This window comes from Lycorma delicatula, chromosome 4 (genome assembly GCF_047948215.1).
Source record: "Lycorma delicatula isolate Av1 chromosome 4, ASM4794821v1, whole genome shotgun sequence".
NCBI classification, from domain to species: Eukaryota; Metazoa; Arthropoda; class Insecta; order Hemiptera; family Fulgoridae; genus Lycorma; species Lycorma delicatula.
In genome coordinates, this window is record NC_134458.1 from 133,622,437 (window position 1) to 133,640,333 (window position 17,897).

The 17,897-nt window shown below is 29.3% G+C and overlaps 1 protein-coding gene across 1 annotated transcript; it reads right to left on the minus strand.

Moving 5' to 3' along the window:
* Positions 1-1,668: 1,668 nt before the first annotated feature.
* On the minus strand, positions 1,669-17,345 carry Vkor (Vitamin-K epoxide reductase). The gene is made up of 3 exons (XM_075364194.1): positions 17,078-17,345; positions 13,389-13,498; positions 1,669-4,720 (listed from the first exon to the last, which is right to left on the minus strand). Exons 1-3 carry the CDS (start codon positions 17,245-17,247, stop codon positions 4,509-4,511), a joined length of 492 nt encoding a protein of 163 aa, XP_075220309.1. The 5' UTR covers positions 17,248-17,345; the 3' UTR covers positions 1,669-4,508.
* Positions 17,346-17,897: the final 552 nt, after the last annotated feature.

Below are 17,897 nucleotides of genomic sequence, written 5' to 3' on the forward strand. Positions count from 1 at the left end.
TAATAATTAGTTTTATAATAAAATGAAAGAAGATTCTGTAGTCATTGCATCAATTAAAAGTAAACAGAAATAATATGTTTCACAAGTTGTATTGTAAACAATAACAATTAATAAGCAATTAACACACATTTTATTAGTATACCAAATAGTATTATAAAAGCTAATAAAATTATATAACAAACAAAATACAGAGTAATAATTCAGAGATTAACATCAGCCTCTAAATACAAGATTTGTTCAAAAAGTATTCAAGCAAAGGCCATGAAAGTAGCTTATCAATCCTTGTCACATTTGAAGTAGTCCCCCTTGTAACTGTACACTTACCACGGTGGTCCATTGCTAGAAACTATTTTTCATATTACTCTTTTGAAATGGCTACTAGTTGTAGCTACTTATTATAAACTGTTTCACTTTGGATAACACCAAGCTTTCGACAGAACTTGATTTAGTAACGTTTTTCAATTTGTTAAACTCCTCAAAATCAACCAAACATAATATTCAGTGATTTAATAAACAGTTCCAATTTTTTTTAAATTAATTATTTTGTGAATTTTAAAATTTATTTCTCCAGAGCAAAAAAAATAAATTTCCTTTATGTCAGCTAAACATAAAAATTCACAAATAAATAATTTTTTTTTCATTTAAAAATAAACACTGTAATATCACTGTAGTGACAAGTGAAACTTGTCACTACTTTTGACTTTTGAAAGTCAAAATATAACATACAATAGTAGTTTTTTAGTTTATTATATGTAGCAATTTATTACGTTGTAATAAATGATTAAAAATGCACATAAAAATTTGTCTTTAGAGGTGAGAACATACGAAAATATTTCACTACTTTAGAGTGGAACAAAAATTTTGAATAAGCACAACACATATCTAGAGATTGCAATGTTACTCAACAATTTTTGTAAAAGAAACATAAATTACAGTCTAAATTTTAAATGCAGAAAAATTATTTACTTGGCTGATAAAAAATCACAAAATTTTAAAACCGTAGGCTTTTTGGTGTTGTGCTCCTCATACACCCAATCTTGGTGAAGTGGCAGTCTCTGCCTTTCATCCAAAAGTTATTGTAATCAAATCCTGGTCTAGGTTTGTATTTTTTACATGCTACATATCAGTCTTAAATGACTGTAATTGGGCAGTTAACCTGCATTTGCAGGTTACATATACAAATAAACATTCAATATAACCTGCTATTTAGAACAATAAAAAATATTAACTGCAGACAAAATAAAATGTAAATGCGACTAACAGTAGAACTGCATACAACAGAAACATCTGATCCATTCCAGTACATCTGCTTAATACTGAGAAATCATTCAACCATTCGTGATCACACAAATTAGAAGGTGTCATGGCTAATTTCTATAATAATTTATATAATACTTAGAATGAAATTCAATTATTTAATAATAGAACACTGAAAATATTCACCACTTCTATCTCACAGAAGTTTCCTTCAATATGTTATTTTTGTAAAAAAAAAAACTTCTAATGCAGTATTAAAATATGGTTTAAAACATAATAAAAGGCACAACTTACAACACTATTACTGATCGCAACCAAAACCAAAATCCATACTGTTTTACAAATAAATCATAAAGAACAGAAACAAAAACTTTTAATTTAAAAGTAACAGTAGTCAAAATAAAATACTAATTGAAAAATAAATATATATTTAATGATTAGTAATAACAACTTAAATGTAATAAATGCATAACAAGAAATATAATATCTCTTATAAATACCTACTAAAGCCATAAAACCTTGTAAATTTAAAAAAGTACTGGTCAGCACAGAAATCTAAGAAAAAATAATTACTTAAAAATAAACTAAAAAATCAAACAATAGTATATCTAATCCAACAAAATCACATTAATATGGCTGAACTAAAATCTCAATGCTAAATAGCTGTAAAATTAATGATCAACGATAGTAAAAGTAAAAAGAAACAAAGAAGCAAGGTAGTATCCCCTCTCCCTTCTTGTATTAAAACAAAATGATATACTGGTAACATTTTGGTAAAGACATTATAAAAAAGTGTACTGATACATATCATTGATTGATCCATAATCTAGGAAAAACCTCTTGAGAATTTTCAAAAAGCCCATTAGAAAAAAAATGATATATGTTACATATATATATATATATATATATATATATATATATATACAGGTACTTTGACATGAACAGATGCAAATGTCGATGGCTTAGATATTAATGAGCTACTTGAACTTGAACTTGCAGCTGTTTTTAATAAAGTTAACCATGTCTGCAGTTTAACTGAAAACCAAGAGAATGATACAGTGGAAGAAGATGCTGCTGCACCAGCCGTACAACAGCTCTCAGTAGTTTAGCTAATGTAAAAGTTTTGCATATTAGCGACTGACAAGACTGATTTTGCCCAACCCTGGTTGTAGAAACTGTGTCCTTAATGTCGACCGGTTTCCATAATGGTTTTTGAAAAACAATAAAGGTTTTTTAATTGCTTCAGTCTTTTTTGCTGCAACTTTAGTAAAATTTGCAGCCTGCCTTGTTTGGAAATTGCTAACTTCTCCTTATACAGCACGTCTCTGCAACTGTGCTAAACTACTGAGAGCTGTTGCACGGCTGGTGCAGCAGCATCTTCTTCTACTGTATCTTCTTAGTTTTCAAATAAACCACAAGAAAGGCCAACTTTATTAAACACAGCTGAAAGTTCAAGTAGCTCATTAATATGTATGCCATCAACATTTGCATCTGTTCGTGTCAAAGTACCTGTATTACTGGAAAATTGTGATATCAGAAATACTGATAAAGAATCTGCTAATTATATATATAAGAAAAGATACCCGATTTAAAGAAGCAAATAAATTTGTATTTGATACAAATACATTAACTGCTTCCTGTATTGTAATAGATATCAAATTAAAATCAACTTAATCAAACAAATGAAAACATATTCAACAATAATATATTAATTGTTTCCTGTTTTGTAAGAGGAATAAAATTAAAAGAACATTCCTATAAATAAAACTTTTTATCTATAAAAAAAAGCACACCTATATACAATCAAAACAGAATACCTATTAAAATGTTAATTTGCCTATTAATTTTATGTTTTTTTTTGTTTTTTTTTAATTTACAATCTCTAGGCTATCAGCCCAAATACAGTACGGGAGAGTTGGTTTCAATTAACCATATACACAAAATCTTTCTAGAAAATAGTGGACTTTCAAATAGTATCTTTTTATGAATAATATATAAATAGTTTTTTATTAGTTAAAAAATCTCCATATATTAAACTTACTATCACAGATTTTTTTCTTATTTTGAAAAATGTTTCTCGAGTATTTTTAGACAATTAATAACTATAATAATAATTTGGACAAAAAATAATAATTTAAAATTTGCCACTTAAAAAAACTTCAAATCTATATAATTTGTATATACATAACATAGATTTGAAAGATTATGCCGATCTGTGGTAGAATGGTAACATCTTGACCTTTCATCCAGAGGTCCCAGGTTTGATTCCCGATCAGGCATGGCATTTTTCATACGCTACAAATTTCCATTGAGCTAATGACCACAGCAGTTGATGCTCGTAAAAAAATAAAAAAATATTTAGTTTCAATTTTGACTAGTTTTATTATAAATAAAAAATAAACAAAACATGATTATAATGTTATAAATTATTGTGCAATATTGTACGAAATCAATCAGTAATGCAAAAAGAGTAACGTATTTATCCAGCTAGAATCATCTCAATATAGGGGGAAAGATATGTAGGAAGTTTTAAACCTAAATGTATGGATGCACCATTAATGTTTTACGCTTGAAATTTTTAAGATGGATCCACCTGAAAATTAACAGATGGGTTAAGACACACCTTCAAGCGGCAGTATATTAACTGAACCAAAGATATCACAAAATAATATTGCATTTATTTTATACTGAAATTATCATAAGCAATTAAATCCGATTAAAAGAAATAAATCTTTGAATTCACAGCTCATCATAATAATACACACAGTCTTATTTTACAAAGGCTGTAACATGATGATTCACAAAAGAAAATGGCATAAAACTTATTAAATTCAGTATATTATAATATAGAAATTCTTCAGATCTTAAATTTATGAAAAATAATTAATTTTCTAAAAACTATAAAGTTTCATTCAATTACACAACATAACAAGACTCAACTTTGTTTTCTTAAACAAAAAGCAAACAGACATGCAGTACTAGTACGATAAGAACACTTCTTTTAATATATAAACACCTGTTAATATACCTATAATGCAAACAAGAAACATTCCTTATTGTCAAACACTGTTTACATATAATAGAGAACAATTTTTTTACAAGTAACTGATAGAGTAATTAAAATTTCATAATTTTTTTTTAATTACAAAAAAAGTTTTATCTGTTAAACATTAAAAAATTGAATAAAATTTCATTAAAAATAAATTAATTATAATTAATTTATTATTCATATAAATTTTTTTTTTCTTTTTTCAGAGCAATTTAGTATTCTTAATTTTAAATGATTTTAATTTCTGACTAGCTAATAAAAGTAAAACAGCATTAATCACATATGTCGATATGCACACAACACATGCATCATAAAGGGCAAAATAAAGAACAGCTGCTAGGTATGCTGAAGCAAAATTTGACAAACTGGCTAATACCATAAGAGTTATAATAACTGCATATTTATTCCAGAAACCTGTGAAAAAAAATAAAAAATAAAGTTGTTGATAAATGAAAATTAATTTACTAAAAATATATTAACTATTATATCTAATGGTTTGACATGTTTTACGATTTAGAATCTTTGTTGATTGTCAAAGCAGTATAAGAAAGAAAAATATTTTCCCTCCATGACAATTCATCCACTTCCTTGCAATTTAGAAGTTTGATTTTTATTGAATCCTCCTTGAAAATTATGAACTTACTACTATATATACAGCCATATAAATATATTTACAATTCAGTCATTCCTGTTTTACAATCTGATATTCAGTTTTAGATTAATTTTAAATTGACCAATTGTAGGAGGCTTAATTTTACCAAATGGTTAATTTATCAGTGGTTCAGTTTTTGTGCAACTTCTAGATAGAGCACAAAAACTGATATATCACAATAAACCAGTTGTCACATATAATCAAAGTTAAATAACATTAGATGTTGTAATTGCCTACATATTATAATAATTTATTAGAAGATTATGATCATAGCAGCCAGCTTTGTTTAAAATTTATTACAAAAAAAAAGGTATAACTTAAAGTGTTTAAGTAGTGTAAGAGTTCATTTACTTCAATTACTTGTTGTAAAGTTACTGTGATTACTTATTACTTCAAAATTTTTGTACTATTACTGCTATAACCGATTCTACTACTAACATCTATTGACACTTAATGTATAAGTTGTTTTCTCATGAATCAATTTAGTTTTAGTGAAGACCTAGTATTTTACCAGGAATTTAAACTACCATTAAGTGTTATTCATTTCTGGGTAAGAAAAACCTAGGAGTTGCTCATTCCATGATAGTTCCTCAAAGAATGAACTGCAACAGCCCCTAAGACTGTATATGTCCAGTTCTACTTAGCTGTTATTACAATATTTTTATTTTAGATACCATGATTTTTTTTTACTTCTATCAGCTAACATACTGATAAAACTGTTATGCTAAAAAAAAAAAAAAAAAAAAAAATTTATTTTAGTTATACATTAGATGCCACTTATAAGAATCACTTTTGTATATAACAAAACTGAGTCAATTAACTGGCTGATTCAATTAAGCATTGAAGGTCATTCTCCTGTATGCTTACAAGCATAACCTAATTTTACATAAAAAGATCATAAAACATAATGTACGCAGTTACATACACAGACTATATGTATTAGGTAAAGTATTAATTTAGATAATAAGATAAGTTAAAACAAACTAATCTAATACTGAAAAAACAAAAAGAAAAACTTATCTTTACTGTCATGTGTTTTTGTTTTAGTCAGTTCTATTAAATACAGAACTGTATTATAAAAAGTATAAAAAGATATTAAAATCAGATACTAAAAAAAAAAAAAAATCAGTTACTAAATCTCTTCATATTTTTTTTATATAAAACTCAGGGTTTTTATAATTCCCTGATCTAAGGGCTGTATTAAAGCCATTGCATTCAACAGTAAAAAAAATAATTCAATGCTTTTAAAATTATAACTTGCTGATGTACGAGCTGTATAATTGTCCAAAATTAAAGCTATTTATCTTTTCTGACTGATTAATTTTTCATTCCATTTAATCAAAAACTGGGAAATAAAATAAGATCTCATCCATGCATTTTTGTTTGAATTGTAGTTTACAGACAAAGAAAGATCTAAGATTTTCTGATTTACCTATAACTAGGAGTTCTTTTTTATCACTTCCACTCATGTTGCAAGTGAGGAGAACTGTTATGCGGTATTTCTGCATTTTACACGTTTGAGATTTTTTGAAATTTCAGGAATGCAGTTCTTACCCCAGTCGTCTGCAGCAGGTTGATCAGCATCCAATTTTTCGCCAAATGATTTTCTTGTAAACAATATAGTTTCTCTCTTTCCAACAAGAGAGCCAACCATTTGATGGTTGCAATCATTACCAAATTTTTCTGCAAATTGTTTTGCTTTTACCATTAAGATTCCACAACTGATGGGCACATTTAGTGTTCTTGCCTCAGTGAACCACTTTAATAAAGTGTGTTCAACATTTTCATTCTTATCATCATGTTTCCTCTTTATGTTCACATTCTCATTTAAGACAACTGCAGCCTCCAATTCTTTGCAGCTTTTAATGATATGAGAAAATGAAGTCTGAGAAATTCCCAGTGTCATTGCAACTTCTCGCTGACTACAATTAGGAAGTTTATCATATTTTTTTAAAACATCTAATTTCTCATGTAAATTTAAGTCCTTATGACGTTTATGTGACGGCTTTGAAATTCACAAAAATTTCAGTACTTTTTTTTTTTTTTTTTTTTTTTTGTCTTCAGTCACTTGACTGGTTTGATGCAGCTCTCCAAGATTCCCTATCTAGTGCTAGTCGTTTCATTTCAGTATACCCTCTACATCCTACATCCCTAACAATTTGTTTTACATATTCCAAACGTGGCCTGCCTACACAATTTTTCCCTTCTACCTGTCCTTCCAAAATTAAAGCGACTATTCCAGGATGCCTTAGTATGTGGCCTATAAGTCTGTCTCTTCTTTTAACTATATTTTTCCAAATGCTTCTTTCTTCATCTATTTGCCGCAATACCTCCTCATTTGTCACTTTATCCACCCATCTGATTTTTAACATTCTCCTATAGCACCACATTTCAAAAGCTTCTAACCTTTTCTTCTCAGATACTCCGATTGTCCAAGTTTCACTTCCATATAAAGCGACACTCCAAACATACACTTTCAAAAATCTTTTCCTGACATTTAAATTAATTTTTGATGTAAACAACTTATATTTCTTACTGAAGGCTCGTTTAGCTTGTGCTATTCGGCATTTTATATCGCTCCTGCTTCGTCCATCTTTAGTAATTCTACTTCCCAAATAACAAAATTCTTCTACCTCCATAATCTTTTCTCCTCCTATTTTCACATTCAGTGGTCCATCTTTGTTATTTCTACTACATTTCATTACTTTTGTTTTGTTCTTGTTTATTTTCATGCGATAGTTCTTGCGTAGGACTTCATCTATGCCGTTCATTGTTTCTTCTAAATCCTTTTTATTCTCGGCTAGAATTACTATATCATCAGCAAATCGTAGCATCTTTATCTTTTCACCTTGTACTGTTACTCCGAATCTAAATTGTTCTTTAACATCATTAACTGCTAGTTCCATGTAAAGATTAAAAAGTAACGGAGATAGAGAACATCCTTGTCGGACTCCCTTTCTTATTATGGCTTCTTTCTTATGTTCTTCAATTGCTACTGTTGCTGTTTGGTTCCTGTACATGTTAGCAATTGTTCTTCTATCTCTGTATTTGAACTCTAATTTTTTTAAAATGCTGAACATTTTATTCCAGTCTACGTTATCGAATGCCTTTTCTAGGTCTATAAACGCCAAGTATGTTGGTTTGTTTTTCTTTAATCTTCCTTCTACTATTAATCTGAGGCCTAAAATTGCTTTCCGTGTCCCTATACTTTTCCTGAAACCAAATTGGTCTTCTCCTAACACTTCCTCCACTCTCCTCTCAATTCTTCTGTATAGAATTCTAGTTAAGATTTTTGATGCATGACTAGTTAAACTAATTGTTCTGTATTCTTCACATTTATCTGCCCCTGATTTCTTTGGTATCATTACTATAACACTTTTTTTGAAGTCTGACGGAAATTCCCCTTTTTCATAAATATTACACACCAGTTTGTATAATCTATCAATCGCCTCCTCCCCTGCACTGCGCAGTAATTCTACAGGTATTCCGTCTATTCCAGGAGCCTTTCTGCCATTTAAATCTTTTAATGCTCTCTTAAATTCAGATCTCAGTATTGTTTCTCCCATTTCATCCTCCTCAACTTCCTCTTCTTCCTCTATAAAACCATTTTCTAATTCATTTCCTCCGTATAACTCTTCAATATATTCCACCCATCTATCGACTTTACCTTTCGTATTATATATAGGTGTACCATCTTTGTTTAACACATTATTAGATTTTAATTTATGTACCCCAAAATTTTCCTTAACTTTCCTGTATGCTCCGTCTATTTTACCAATGTTCATTTCTCTTTCCACTTCTGAACACTTTTCTTTAATCCACTCTTCTTTCGCCAGTTTGCACTTCCTGTTTATAGCATTTCTTAATTGCCGATAGTTCCTTTTACTTTCTTCATCACTAGCATTCTTATATTTTCTACGTTCATCCATCAGCTGCAATATATCGTCTGAAACCCAAGGTTTTCTACCAGTTCTCTTTATTCCGCCTAAGTTCGCTTCTGCTGATTTAAGAATTTCCTTTTTAACATTCTCCCATTCTTCTTCTACATTTTCTATCTTATCTTTTTTACTCAGACCTCTAGCGATGTCCTCCTCAAAAATCTTCTTTACCTCCTCTTCCTCAAGCTTCTCTAAATTCCACCGATTCATCTGACACCTTTTCTTCAGGTTTTTAAAACCCAATCTACATTTCATTATCACCAAATTATGGTCGCTATCAATGTCTGCTCCAGGGTAAGTTTTGCAGTCAACGAGTTGATTTCTAAATCTTTGCTTAACCATGATATAATCTATCTGATACCTTCCAGTATCGCCTGGCTTTTTCCAAGTGTATATTCTTCTATTATGATTTTTAAATTGGGTGTTGGCAATTACTAAATTATACTTCGTGCAAAACTCTATAAGTCGGTCCCCTCTTTCATTCCTTTTGCCCAGCCCGTATTCACCCACTATATTTCCTTCCTTGCCTTTTCCAATGCTTGCATTCCAATCTCCAACTATTATTAAATTTTCATCTCCTTTTACGTGTTTAATTGCTTCATCAATCTCTTCGTATACACATTCTACCTCATCATCATCATGGGCGCTTGTAGGCATATAGACGTTAACAATCGTTGTCGGTTTAGGTTTTGAATTTATCCTTATTACAATGACTCTATCGCTATGCGTCTTGAAATACTCCACTCTCCTCCCTATTTTCTTGTTCATCACGAAACCTACTCCTGCCTGCCCATTATTTGACGCTGAGTTAATTACTCTAAAGTCACCCGACCAAAAGTCGCCTTCCTCTTCCCACCGAACCTCACTAATTCCTACTATATCCACGTTTACCCTATCCATTTCCCTTTTTAAATTCTCTAGCCTACCAACCTTTTTTAAGCTTCTAACATTCCACGCTCCGACTCGTAGAATGTTATTTTTTACTTTTCTGGTGACCCCTTCCTTAGTAGTCCCCACCCGGAGATCCGAACGGGGGACTATTTTACCTCCGGAATATTTTACCAAGGAAGGCGCCTCCATTATTGCTTTTGAAAATGCAGAGCCACATTTTCTTGGGAAAAAAAAACAGCTGTAGTTTTCCATTGCTTTCAGCTGCGCAGTACTCAGAGGACTGAGTGATGTTGATACGGCCGTTTAAGTCGTCCTGACTCACGCCCCTAACAACTACTGAAAGAGCTGCTGCCCTCTTTCAGGAATCATTCCTTAGTCTGGCTCTCAACAGATACCTCTCCGATATGGTTGCACCTTCGGTCCAGCTACTCTGTATCCCTGAGCACTCAAGCCCCCTCACCAACGGCAAGGTCTCATGATTCATAGAGGAGGAATTTCAGTACATTACACAAAAAATAGAAAACGGACAAAATCACAATTGATCATAATGAAACAATAATAATGTAACACTAAACATTAACAACAGCTGAAGCACACACAAAAAGAAAACTAAAAGATTTAGTATATGCAGTATACTCAATGTAGAAAGATGAAACGCACTGAAAGACAAATATGGCTTGAAATACAACAAATGAATACGGCTTTATGTGTACGTGCACTGCATGTACACATATTTGGTCTGCAAAATTTTACCGATGGAAATCTGGCGCCACAGTGTTTTTCTTTAACCAGTTAGCAGCAAGACCATGGAATGATATAACCCATTTCCTCGGAGTAATTAACTTAAACTTTAAATATGAGTACTACAGTAAAATGAAAACATAAACAACATAATGCAGTACAATAAACATAATCTGTTTTTTATTATAACAAATAAACGTAAAATATTAAAATGTTAATATAATAAGCTCATTCTTCACTCTATTACATGAAGAAATTTAAACAAATTTCCTGTATTTTGGTTTAGGTTTTAGAAAAATGATTCAATAATCCAGATTATTCAATTATCCAGTGATTCTAATAAATGGCATCTACTGTACACACATGCGCACAAGTGTGCACATACACACACACACATTATTTTATTTTTTAAACAACAAATTACAGTTCTTAGTGATAATCATAAAATACTAGTTAGCACATAAATAAAATAATTGTTGAGATCATGATAAAAATCAATATAAGTATTAAATCAATCATTTCATTTGAATAAGCAAAAAACTTTTGTTGGCAATAATTACAAGTTAGTTTGTACTTATTTATAAAGAATCTTTGAAGAAAGGAATGTTTAAGGAAGAAAAAATATAAAAATATTTCTTCAATTATCACCAAACCAATTACAAAATCATAGAAGTGCCATTGGTTTCCAATAAAATTATAATTGAAATATTAAAAAAATAAATAAATGACAAGTATGGAATGAAACAAAGAAGCAGTTTTTTCACACTGACTTTCAATATAACTTGTATAAACTTAATATAACTTAACATGTTGTTTATGTTGTTTATGTTTTCATTTTACTGTAGTACTCATATTTAAAGTTTAAGTTAATTACTCCGAGGAAATGGGTTATATAACTTAATATAACTTGTATAAATTTAGTTCAGATTATAAATTTCAGTGAATTACTAAAAAAAAAATAAATAAAAATGATATTGAAACTAATTAATTTTTAGACTTACAAGAACAAAAGCAATTATGAATAATTAATACTTATTTGTAAATTGTTATATATGATACCTAATAGATTAGTTCTTTTTTGTGCAAACACATGCCCACAAAAGTGAACTGTGCATGCCCAGGATTCATATACACATTGATTACAAATGAAAGAAATACTGTTGATAATTTGTAAAAAACTTATTTTTTTTAAAAATTAAGATTATTGCTGGTATGATTTTACAGGAAATTTCTTAAAGTTTATATTTACAGGTGTTCAAGTGATAGGTACCAACAAAATAGTCCAATTCATCCTAAATACATGAAAGAATAGCCTGTTCAACCCTAGTAATAGCATTTATAATTTGTTTTTTAAGTAATTTACAACAACAGGAAGGGAAGAGACAAAAACTTTTGTCTTTTATAAACACACAAAGAATAGTCAAAAAGTATTAAATTTGGACTTCTTTGTGGTCACTGTACCAACGTCATATTTTCATCTGTTGCATGGTCAATCTAACCTCTTGGAACATGTTCATCCAGATAATTTTGTAATCTACTTGCCAATTGGACGAAACTCCAGCTTATACAAAAATGATGTTCTCAATGTCTGCCTCTAGTTTAGGCATTAGCCGTTTACTTAACATTTCAAGACAAATTCCTCCAGTTATTGTGTGTTTGAGAAAAAAGAAAAGAAAAAACCAGTGACACATGGGTGACAAAGTAAGCAAAAAAAGTAAGTGATAAAGGCTAAGTATGGTATTACAGAAAAATATTTAAAATAATACTGTGTTCAGTTTTAGAGCAAACTTGTTGTAGACTGATATTGTATCACTTGATCTGATACAAACATCTGACAATGCGTTTCACACTCTGCCCGCAAACTTAATATTCCTGTCCACCAGTAACAACTTCTCAACACCACCTCCCAAATACTATTATGATGCCAGGCAAATCAAAAAATTAATCAAATAGCAGATACACTTATAAATCAAACAAGAAATGCAGTTTCCTACAGACTCTGAATCGGCAAAGCTACACAAGATACCTGGAAACTTTTGAAATATTAGATTCAATCATACATTAATAGTTAATTTTTTTTTTTAAATTCTGTAATACAACATTAAGAAAATAATTGCTTGTAACAGAGTCAAGACATTAAAAGCACAATGATATTCAATATTTTTATGCTAATAAAATGATGCAAATATATTATATGATTTTCCTGCAAGTAGTACAAGAAGATCAATAACATAAGAAATTTACAAATTTTCAGAAGAACTGAAGAAAAAGAAGCAAACCACATATATCAGTGTAGAGAAGAAACTAAAAGAAGTGAAAGAAATTACTATAGTGACTGATGACATACCCAAACAGTTTTTAATGATTAACTCCAATTAACATTAGTCCAAATTTTCCAAATTTTTTTGGAAGCTACTGGAGATACACTTCTGAATCTCTCATGACTGATTTTTTTTTCAATTTCTCATGTAAATTTATATATAAAATCATTAATTTTGCTCAATAATTTGTATCTGAAGGGGTTCAGTATAACATTATTTGATGTTTGGAACAGAAATGTACAAGAAATATTTTGCTAGCTATAACCTGAAAAAGTGTATTTTTCAGATCTATGTTTATACAAAATTTTTCATCATTTTGGTGAGAAGGATCTGTCTATAAAAATTACAGAAATTTCCTTAAAAACATATATGTGTACATTTAGAGGAGGTTTTTTCCATACGTACAAAGAACATAATAATTTTAAACTTTTGTACCAATTCTGTAAACTCCTTTTCTCACAATCCCTACAACTCATCAGCATTTGCCTTTAAAAAAACACAAATTGCATACATTAATAATAATACAATCAAATACTTACTCAGAATGAAAAACAAGGCATAAAATATGCATCCAATAACACCATTTGGTTTGTTTAAAACAGAATCATTTCCAAGTACAGCATTTACAAGCCCAAAACCTTTACCATACCTGCAAACATTTAAAGAAACAATATAACCCAAAAATTTGCAAATAATTTATTATTTCACAAAGTCATATTAACACAGTGCAATATAGTACTTTTCACATTAAATTACAGCAAATTACATTATGCTATACACAAACCTTTATAAAGAATGGGGATCTTTTATAAACAATGAAAATATAAAAGTCAACGTATTACAATAAATAAAACGTTAGTAAGAAATAATTTCTGGTTTCTAGTATTAAAAGAATAAAACACAAATACAAAGAATCTAAACAAACAACATGGCTGTTCATTTTAAAAATTACATTAGCAAAATAATATTTTGTACAGACTGTGCCACTTTTTCAGGCCATTTACCAAGGTTTCTATCTACGGTATTTGCTATTATGTTGTATCTCTTAAAACTTTGACTTCATCAATAATAGTAGTATGATACACCCACACACATTAACCCAAACTAATACTTGCAAGATAGAACGGCAGTAAAGTATTCTACCCACCTTTTTCCTACTACCGTTACTTATTTCCTAAAACAATGGCATTCATACAGATACAAATATGGGACACAAGATGCATAGGTTCATATATTACCCATCCATACAAAGAACACAAAAAAGAATTTATGGGAACCTACACTTTTGATATTTATTATGTAAATTTTAATAATTCTTACTCAAATGAACTGTTTTCATGTCTATATTTTCAAAACATATACAATATTTTTCTTTTATTAATACAATCTCTGTAAAAAAAAAAGATTTTAAATCAGTTCAACATACAATTCAAAACTAGGTGCTTGGCCAGATACAGCCTATAAACATTTTTAACAGTTCTAACAGTAATTAGTAACAATATTTTGTTTTCAATATTGTCCTGACCTAGAAGACCTCTGTTGTTCGCGATCCTCTAGTAGGACAAGATTTCAGTAAAACTTTTTCATGCTGCTCCAACTGATATGTTACATGTGAGTGATGAAACACTCTTCATAGGTCGTTACATACACTTTATATAAAAAGAAAATATATTTTTGAAATTAAAAAAATGGTTTCTGGAGATTTATAGTAACATATGTAAATATACATTTATGGTTCTCTACCACTAATTTTATCTGTAATCCAGACAACAGTAATGTCAAGTCACTGAAATGGTTGCAGAAGACCTCACACAAGACATTAGTTTCTACTGAAACTGGTTTGACCATTCCTATGAACAACAAGCATTAATACCATATTTGTTTGAGGTCACCTTCATGTGGTGTTCTGGCTGGCAGCAGACCCCTTACACCACTGCTGTCTCCATCCACCTCTGTTCCAAGCCTTTTTCTTCGTTCCCTTCTAGTTTGTAATCTTTGTTCAGGATATAGTTTATCGTTTTCTTTAAAAATATGAAAATATAACTGATAGCAGCATGCTACACCTACTAAAATGCAAGAAATTCAGCCCTACAACTGACACCCTCACACTGTTCATCAGTGTACTGGTTGTATAGTGAACACAATTCATTAATCTTGCATAAAAGCAATTCTTCAGTAGTGATGCTAGTAAATTTAACACTTATGAGATCTATAAATATTTTTTTGACAGAATACAAAACATCAAGTTTATATAGGTTAAAAAAAATTCCGTCTGAAAAGTTCCCATTAACACCAATGTAGCAATAAAACTATGACATATATATCACTCACTTGAAATGTCACAATAAGTGTTCCCAATACTGATTAATTGCATAGAAGAAAAATTAAATATTTCAACAATAATATATTTGTAATGTAATTTATGAAATAAATAAAAAATTATATTTATTTGTGCAGAATAAAGTCCTACTTTTCCACAAAATAACTAAAACTATTTAAAGATTCTGGACGAAATGAAAGTATGAGAAATGGAATTTAGATTATTTCAGAACTAGCTTATATCTCTTGTATGTGTGTTAAGTCTGACAACCTTAAAAATTGTCAGTTATCTATCATGAATCGTAATTATTCCCAAAATTGACATAGCTATACTCAAAATTAAGAAGCCTCTTGTGACAGGATTAGCGAAGAAAATTTTTACTATTGGTTTCTTCACAGAACCAAATATAAAGTCACATATCAACAAAGAATTCTGCTGAAACATAAGACAATAATCATCCTTATAGGTGACATCTTCACTTTGTTCACCACAATGAACATAGAGACATCATTGATGTCAAAGGAGCTCTAACTGGTGCCTTACATGCCTCAACAACTACATACAAAGCGAATCAATATACACCTTTCAATGGAAAACAATACCCATTCAATAAAGGATAGCTCCATTAACAGTAGTGAAAAGAATAGCACAATATTGTAAATTATAAATATTTAGTTAATATTTAATGGACACTATTTTTTTAATTTTAATAAGATCAGATAGTGAGGTAATATTTAGTGACTCTTTTTATACAAATACAAGTAGTTTTATAAATCTCAATTACATTAACATTTTATTATATTATTTAACTTAAAACAGATTTCATAAAGTTTTATCCTAAAAATTACAAATTTTAAAACAAAATGCATTATAGTTTTTTTATCATAATATAGACAGGATCACTGTACTACAAGGGGGATCACTGTCTGTCTCATATTTCAACTAGAAATATATGGTAACAATATGTTAGATTAAATTGTACCAGGTAAGAAATTATTTTTTTTTTTTAACACATACCACATTAACACAGCATTTCATTATTGTTACCACAACAAAGTAGGAAAACTAAAAAAAAAATTAATGCTAACATTTTATTAGATATAAGGATGTAAAGAGAATAAATACAATATGTTTTAACATTTTTTTATTATAAGTATGCATGAATAAAGCTGAGCAAACTTTTGTTCAAAACAAATAAAAATCAAACATTTTGTTTCTGTTAATAAGAAATTGGAAAAAAGCAAAATAATGAGAGACAAAGTCTTACATTAATGTTTTGAAGCTCCTGTAAAAATTTTCAAACTGTGTTTGAGAACATTCTAAATGTAGAACACTGGCTATTTGACCAAACTGTTTTTTTTATTCTGTTCAAAATTTTTAATCATTATTTTTATTGTTATTATTATGCAACCTCAGACATTCATTTGCAGGTATTTTAACAATGGGATGAACAAAACGACAAGCAAAAACAGAGACCTTCACCAGGAATTAAAACCAAAACTAAATGTTCTAAAAGCCAAATAAAAAAATGAAGATACAATATACTGGCACACAATTAAACCAAAAATGAGATTAAACGGATACTCTGTATTACTCGATTTGCCCATTTAAAAAAATTATTATTCTTAAAAATTATTATTATTCTTTATAATTCTGTGAACAAAAATCACGAAATCAAAATAGTCGAAAAAAATAGAACGCATTATGACCATCACTGAAAAGTAAAATATAAATTTACAATTTAGTGGACAAGTGCAAGGACCATCAACTACGAACATGGTTTAATTTAAAAAGAATAAGTTTAAAAGTCACAACTTCCTTAAAAAATACACAAAGAAAACTCAATAATATTTTTTAACGATTATTAACAAGTTCTTCAAGAACTAAATGACTTCTAAAAGTACTTACTCTGATAAGAATGCACGACTGCAACTCATATGAGGGCTTATGTCACAAATTGGAGTGTATGATTTATCGTGTTCCATTCGAGTTTCAACGAAATATGAATAGTATGATAAACAAAATCCAATGAAACAACTTAATCTAATAGATAAGTTCACTAAGTCACCACGATACATGATGAATAAAGTTTCAAAGTTTTTTGGTACGAAACAAACTTTGCAGTCAAAGTTAATACAGTTGTTAGGTTAAACCGCCTTAACAAAATAATGATAAGTCTCTTTTGTTTATCGCGAACAACTTAATACACCGTGCTGCTCTCTAGATAGGTTACTGGTAAATAACGTCGGTTGCTACGTTATTCCGCTAGATAGAGTAAGGATGTAGAAAAAATTGTTTCACTTTTAAACGGATATTTTTTGCTATAAAATTGATTTCTAACATATTATTTAACACAAACCCTCCTTGAAGGGCTTTGATGGTAATGAAGTAAATTTTTTTTAAATTAGAAAAATTGATTGTAATTATATAAAAACCTACAAAAACATAATTTTTATCACAGTTTGTAACTTCAGAAGTTAACTCAACTTTTATTTCTTACAAACAGCAACTTTCATAGTAATTATGTGATGAAATATGTTACTAATCATATTACAGATAAATAATTTTTATAAATGTTTGTCATTTTACACAAATTTACAAAACAAAAATATGTTTTATCATTGTAACAAGAAAAAGTTGGCCTAAAGAAAAGAATTCAGTAAAAGTGATTTTGAATAGTTTTAATTACTTAAATTTTACTTTCTTACATAGTTAAGAGTTTACAGAT

Coding starts and splice junctions, on each gene's coding strand:
- Vkor (XM_075364194.1), bottom strand. CDS start 17,247: ATGTATCGTGGTGACTTAGTGAACTTATCTATTAGATTAAGTTGTTTC. Junction 13,499..17,077: donor AGTCGTGCATTCTTATCAGA/GTAAGTACTTTT, acceptor AAATGTTTGCAG/GTATGGTAAAGGTTTTGGGC. Junction 4,721..13,388: donor TGCCTTGTTTTTCATTCTGA/GTAAGTATTTGA, acceptor TTTTTTTCACAG/GTTTCTGGAATAAATATGCA.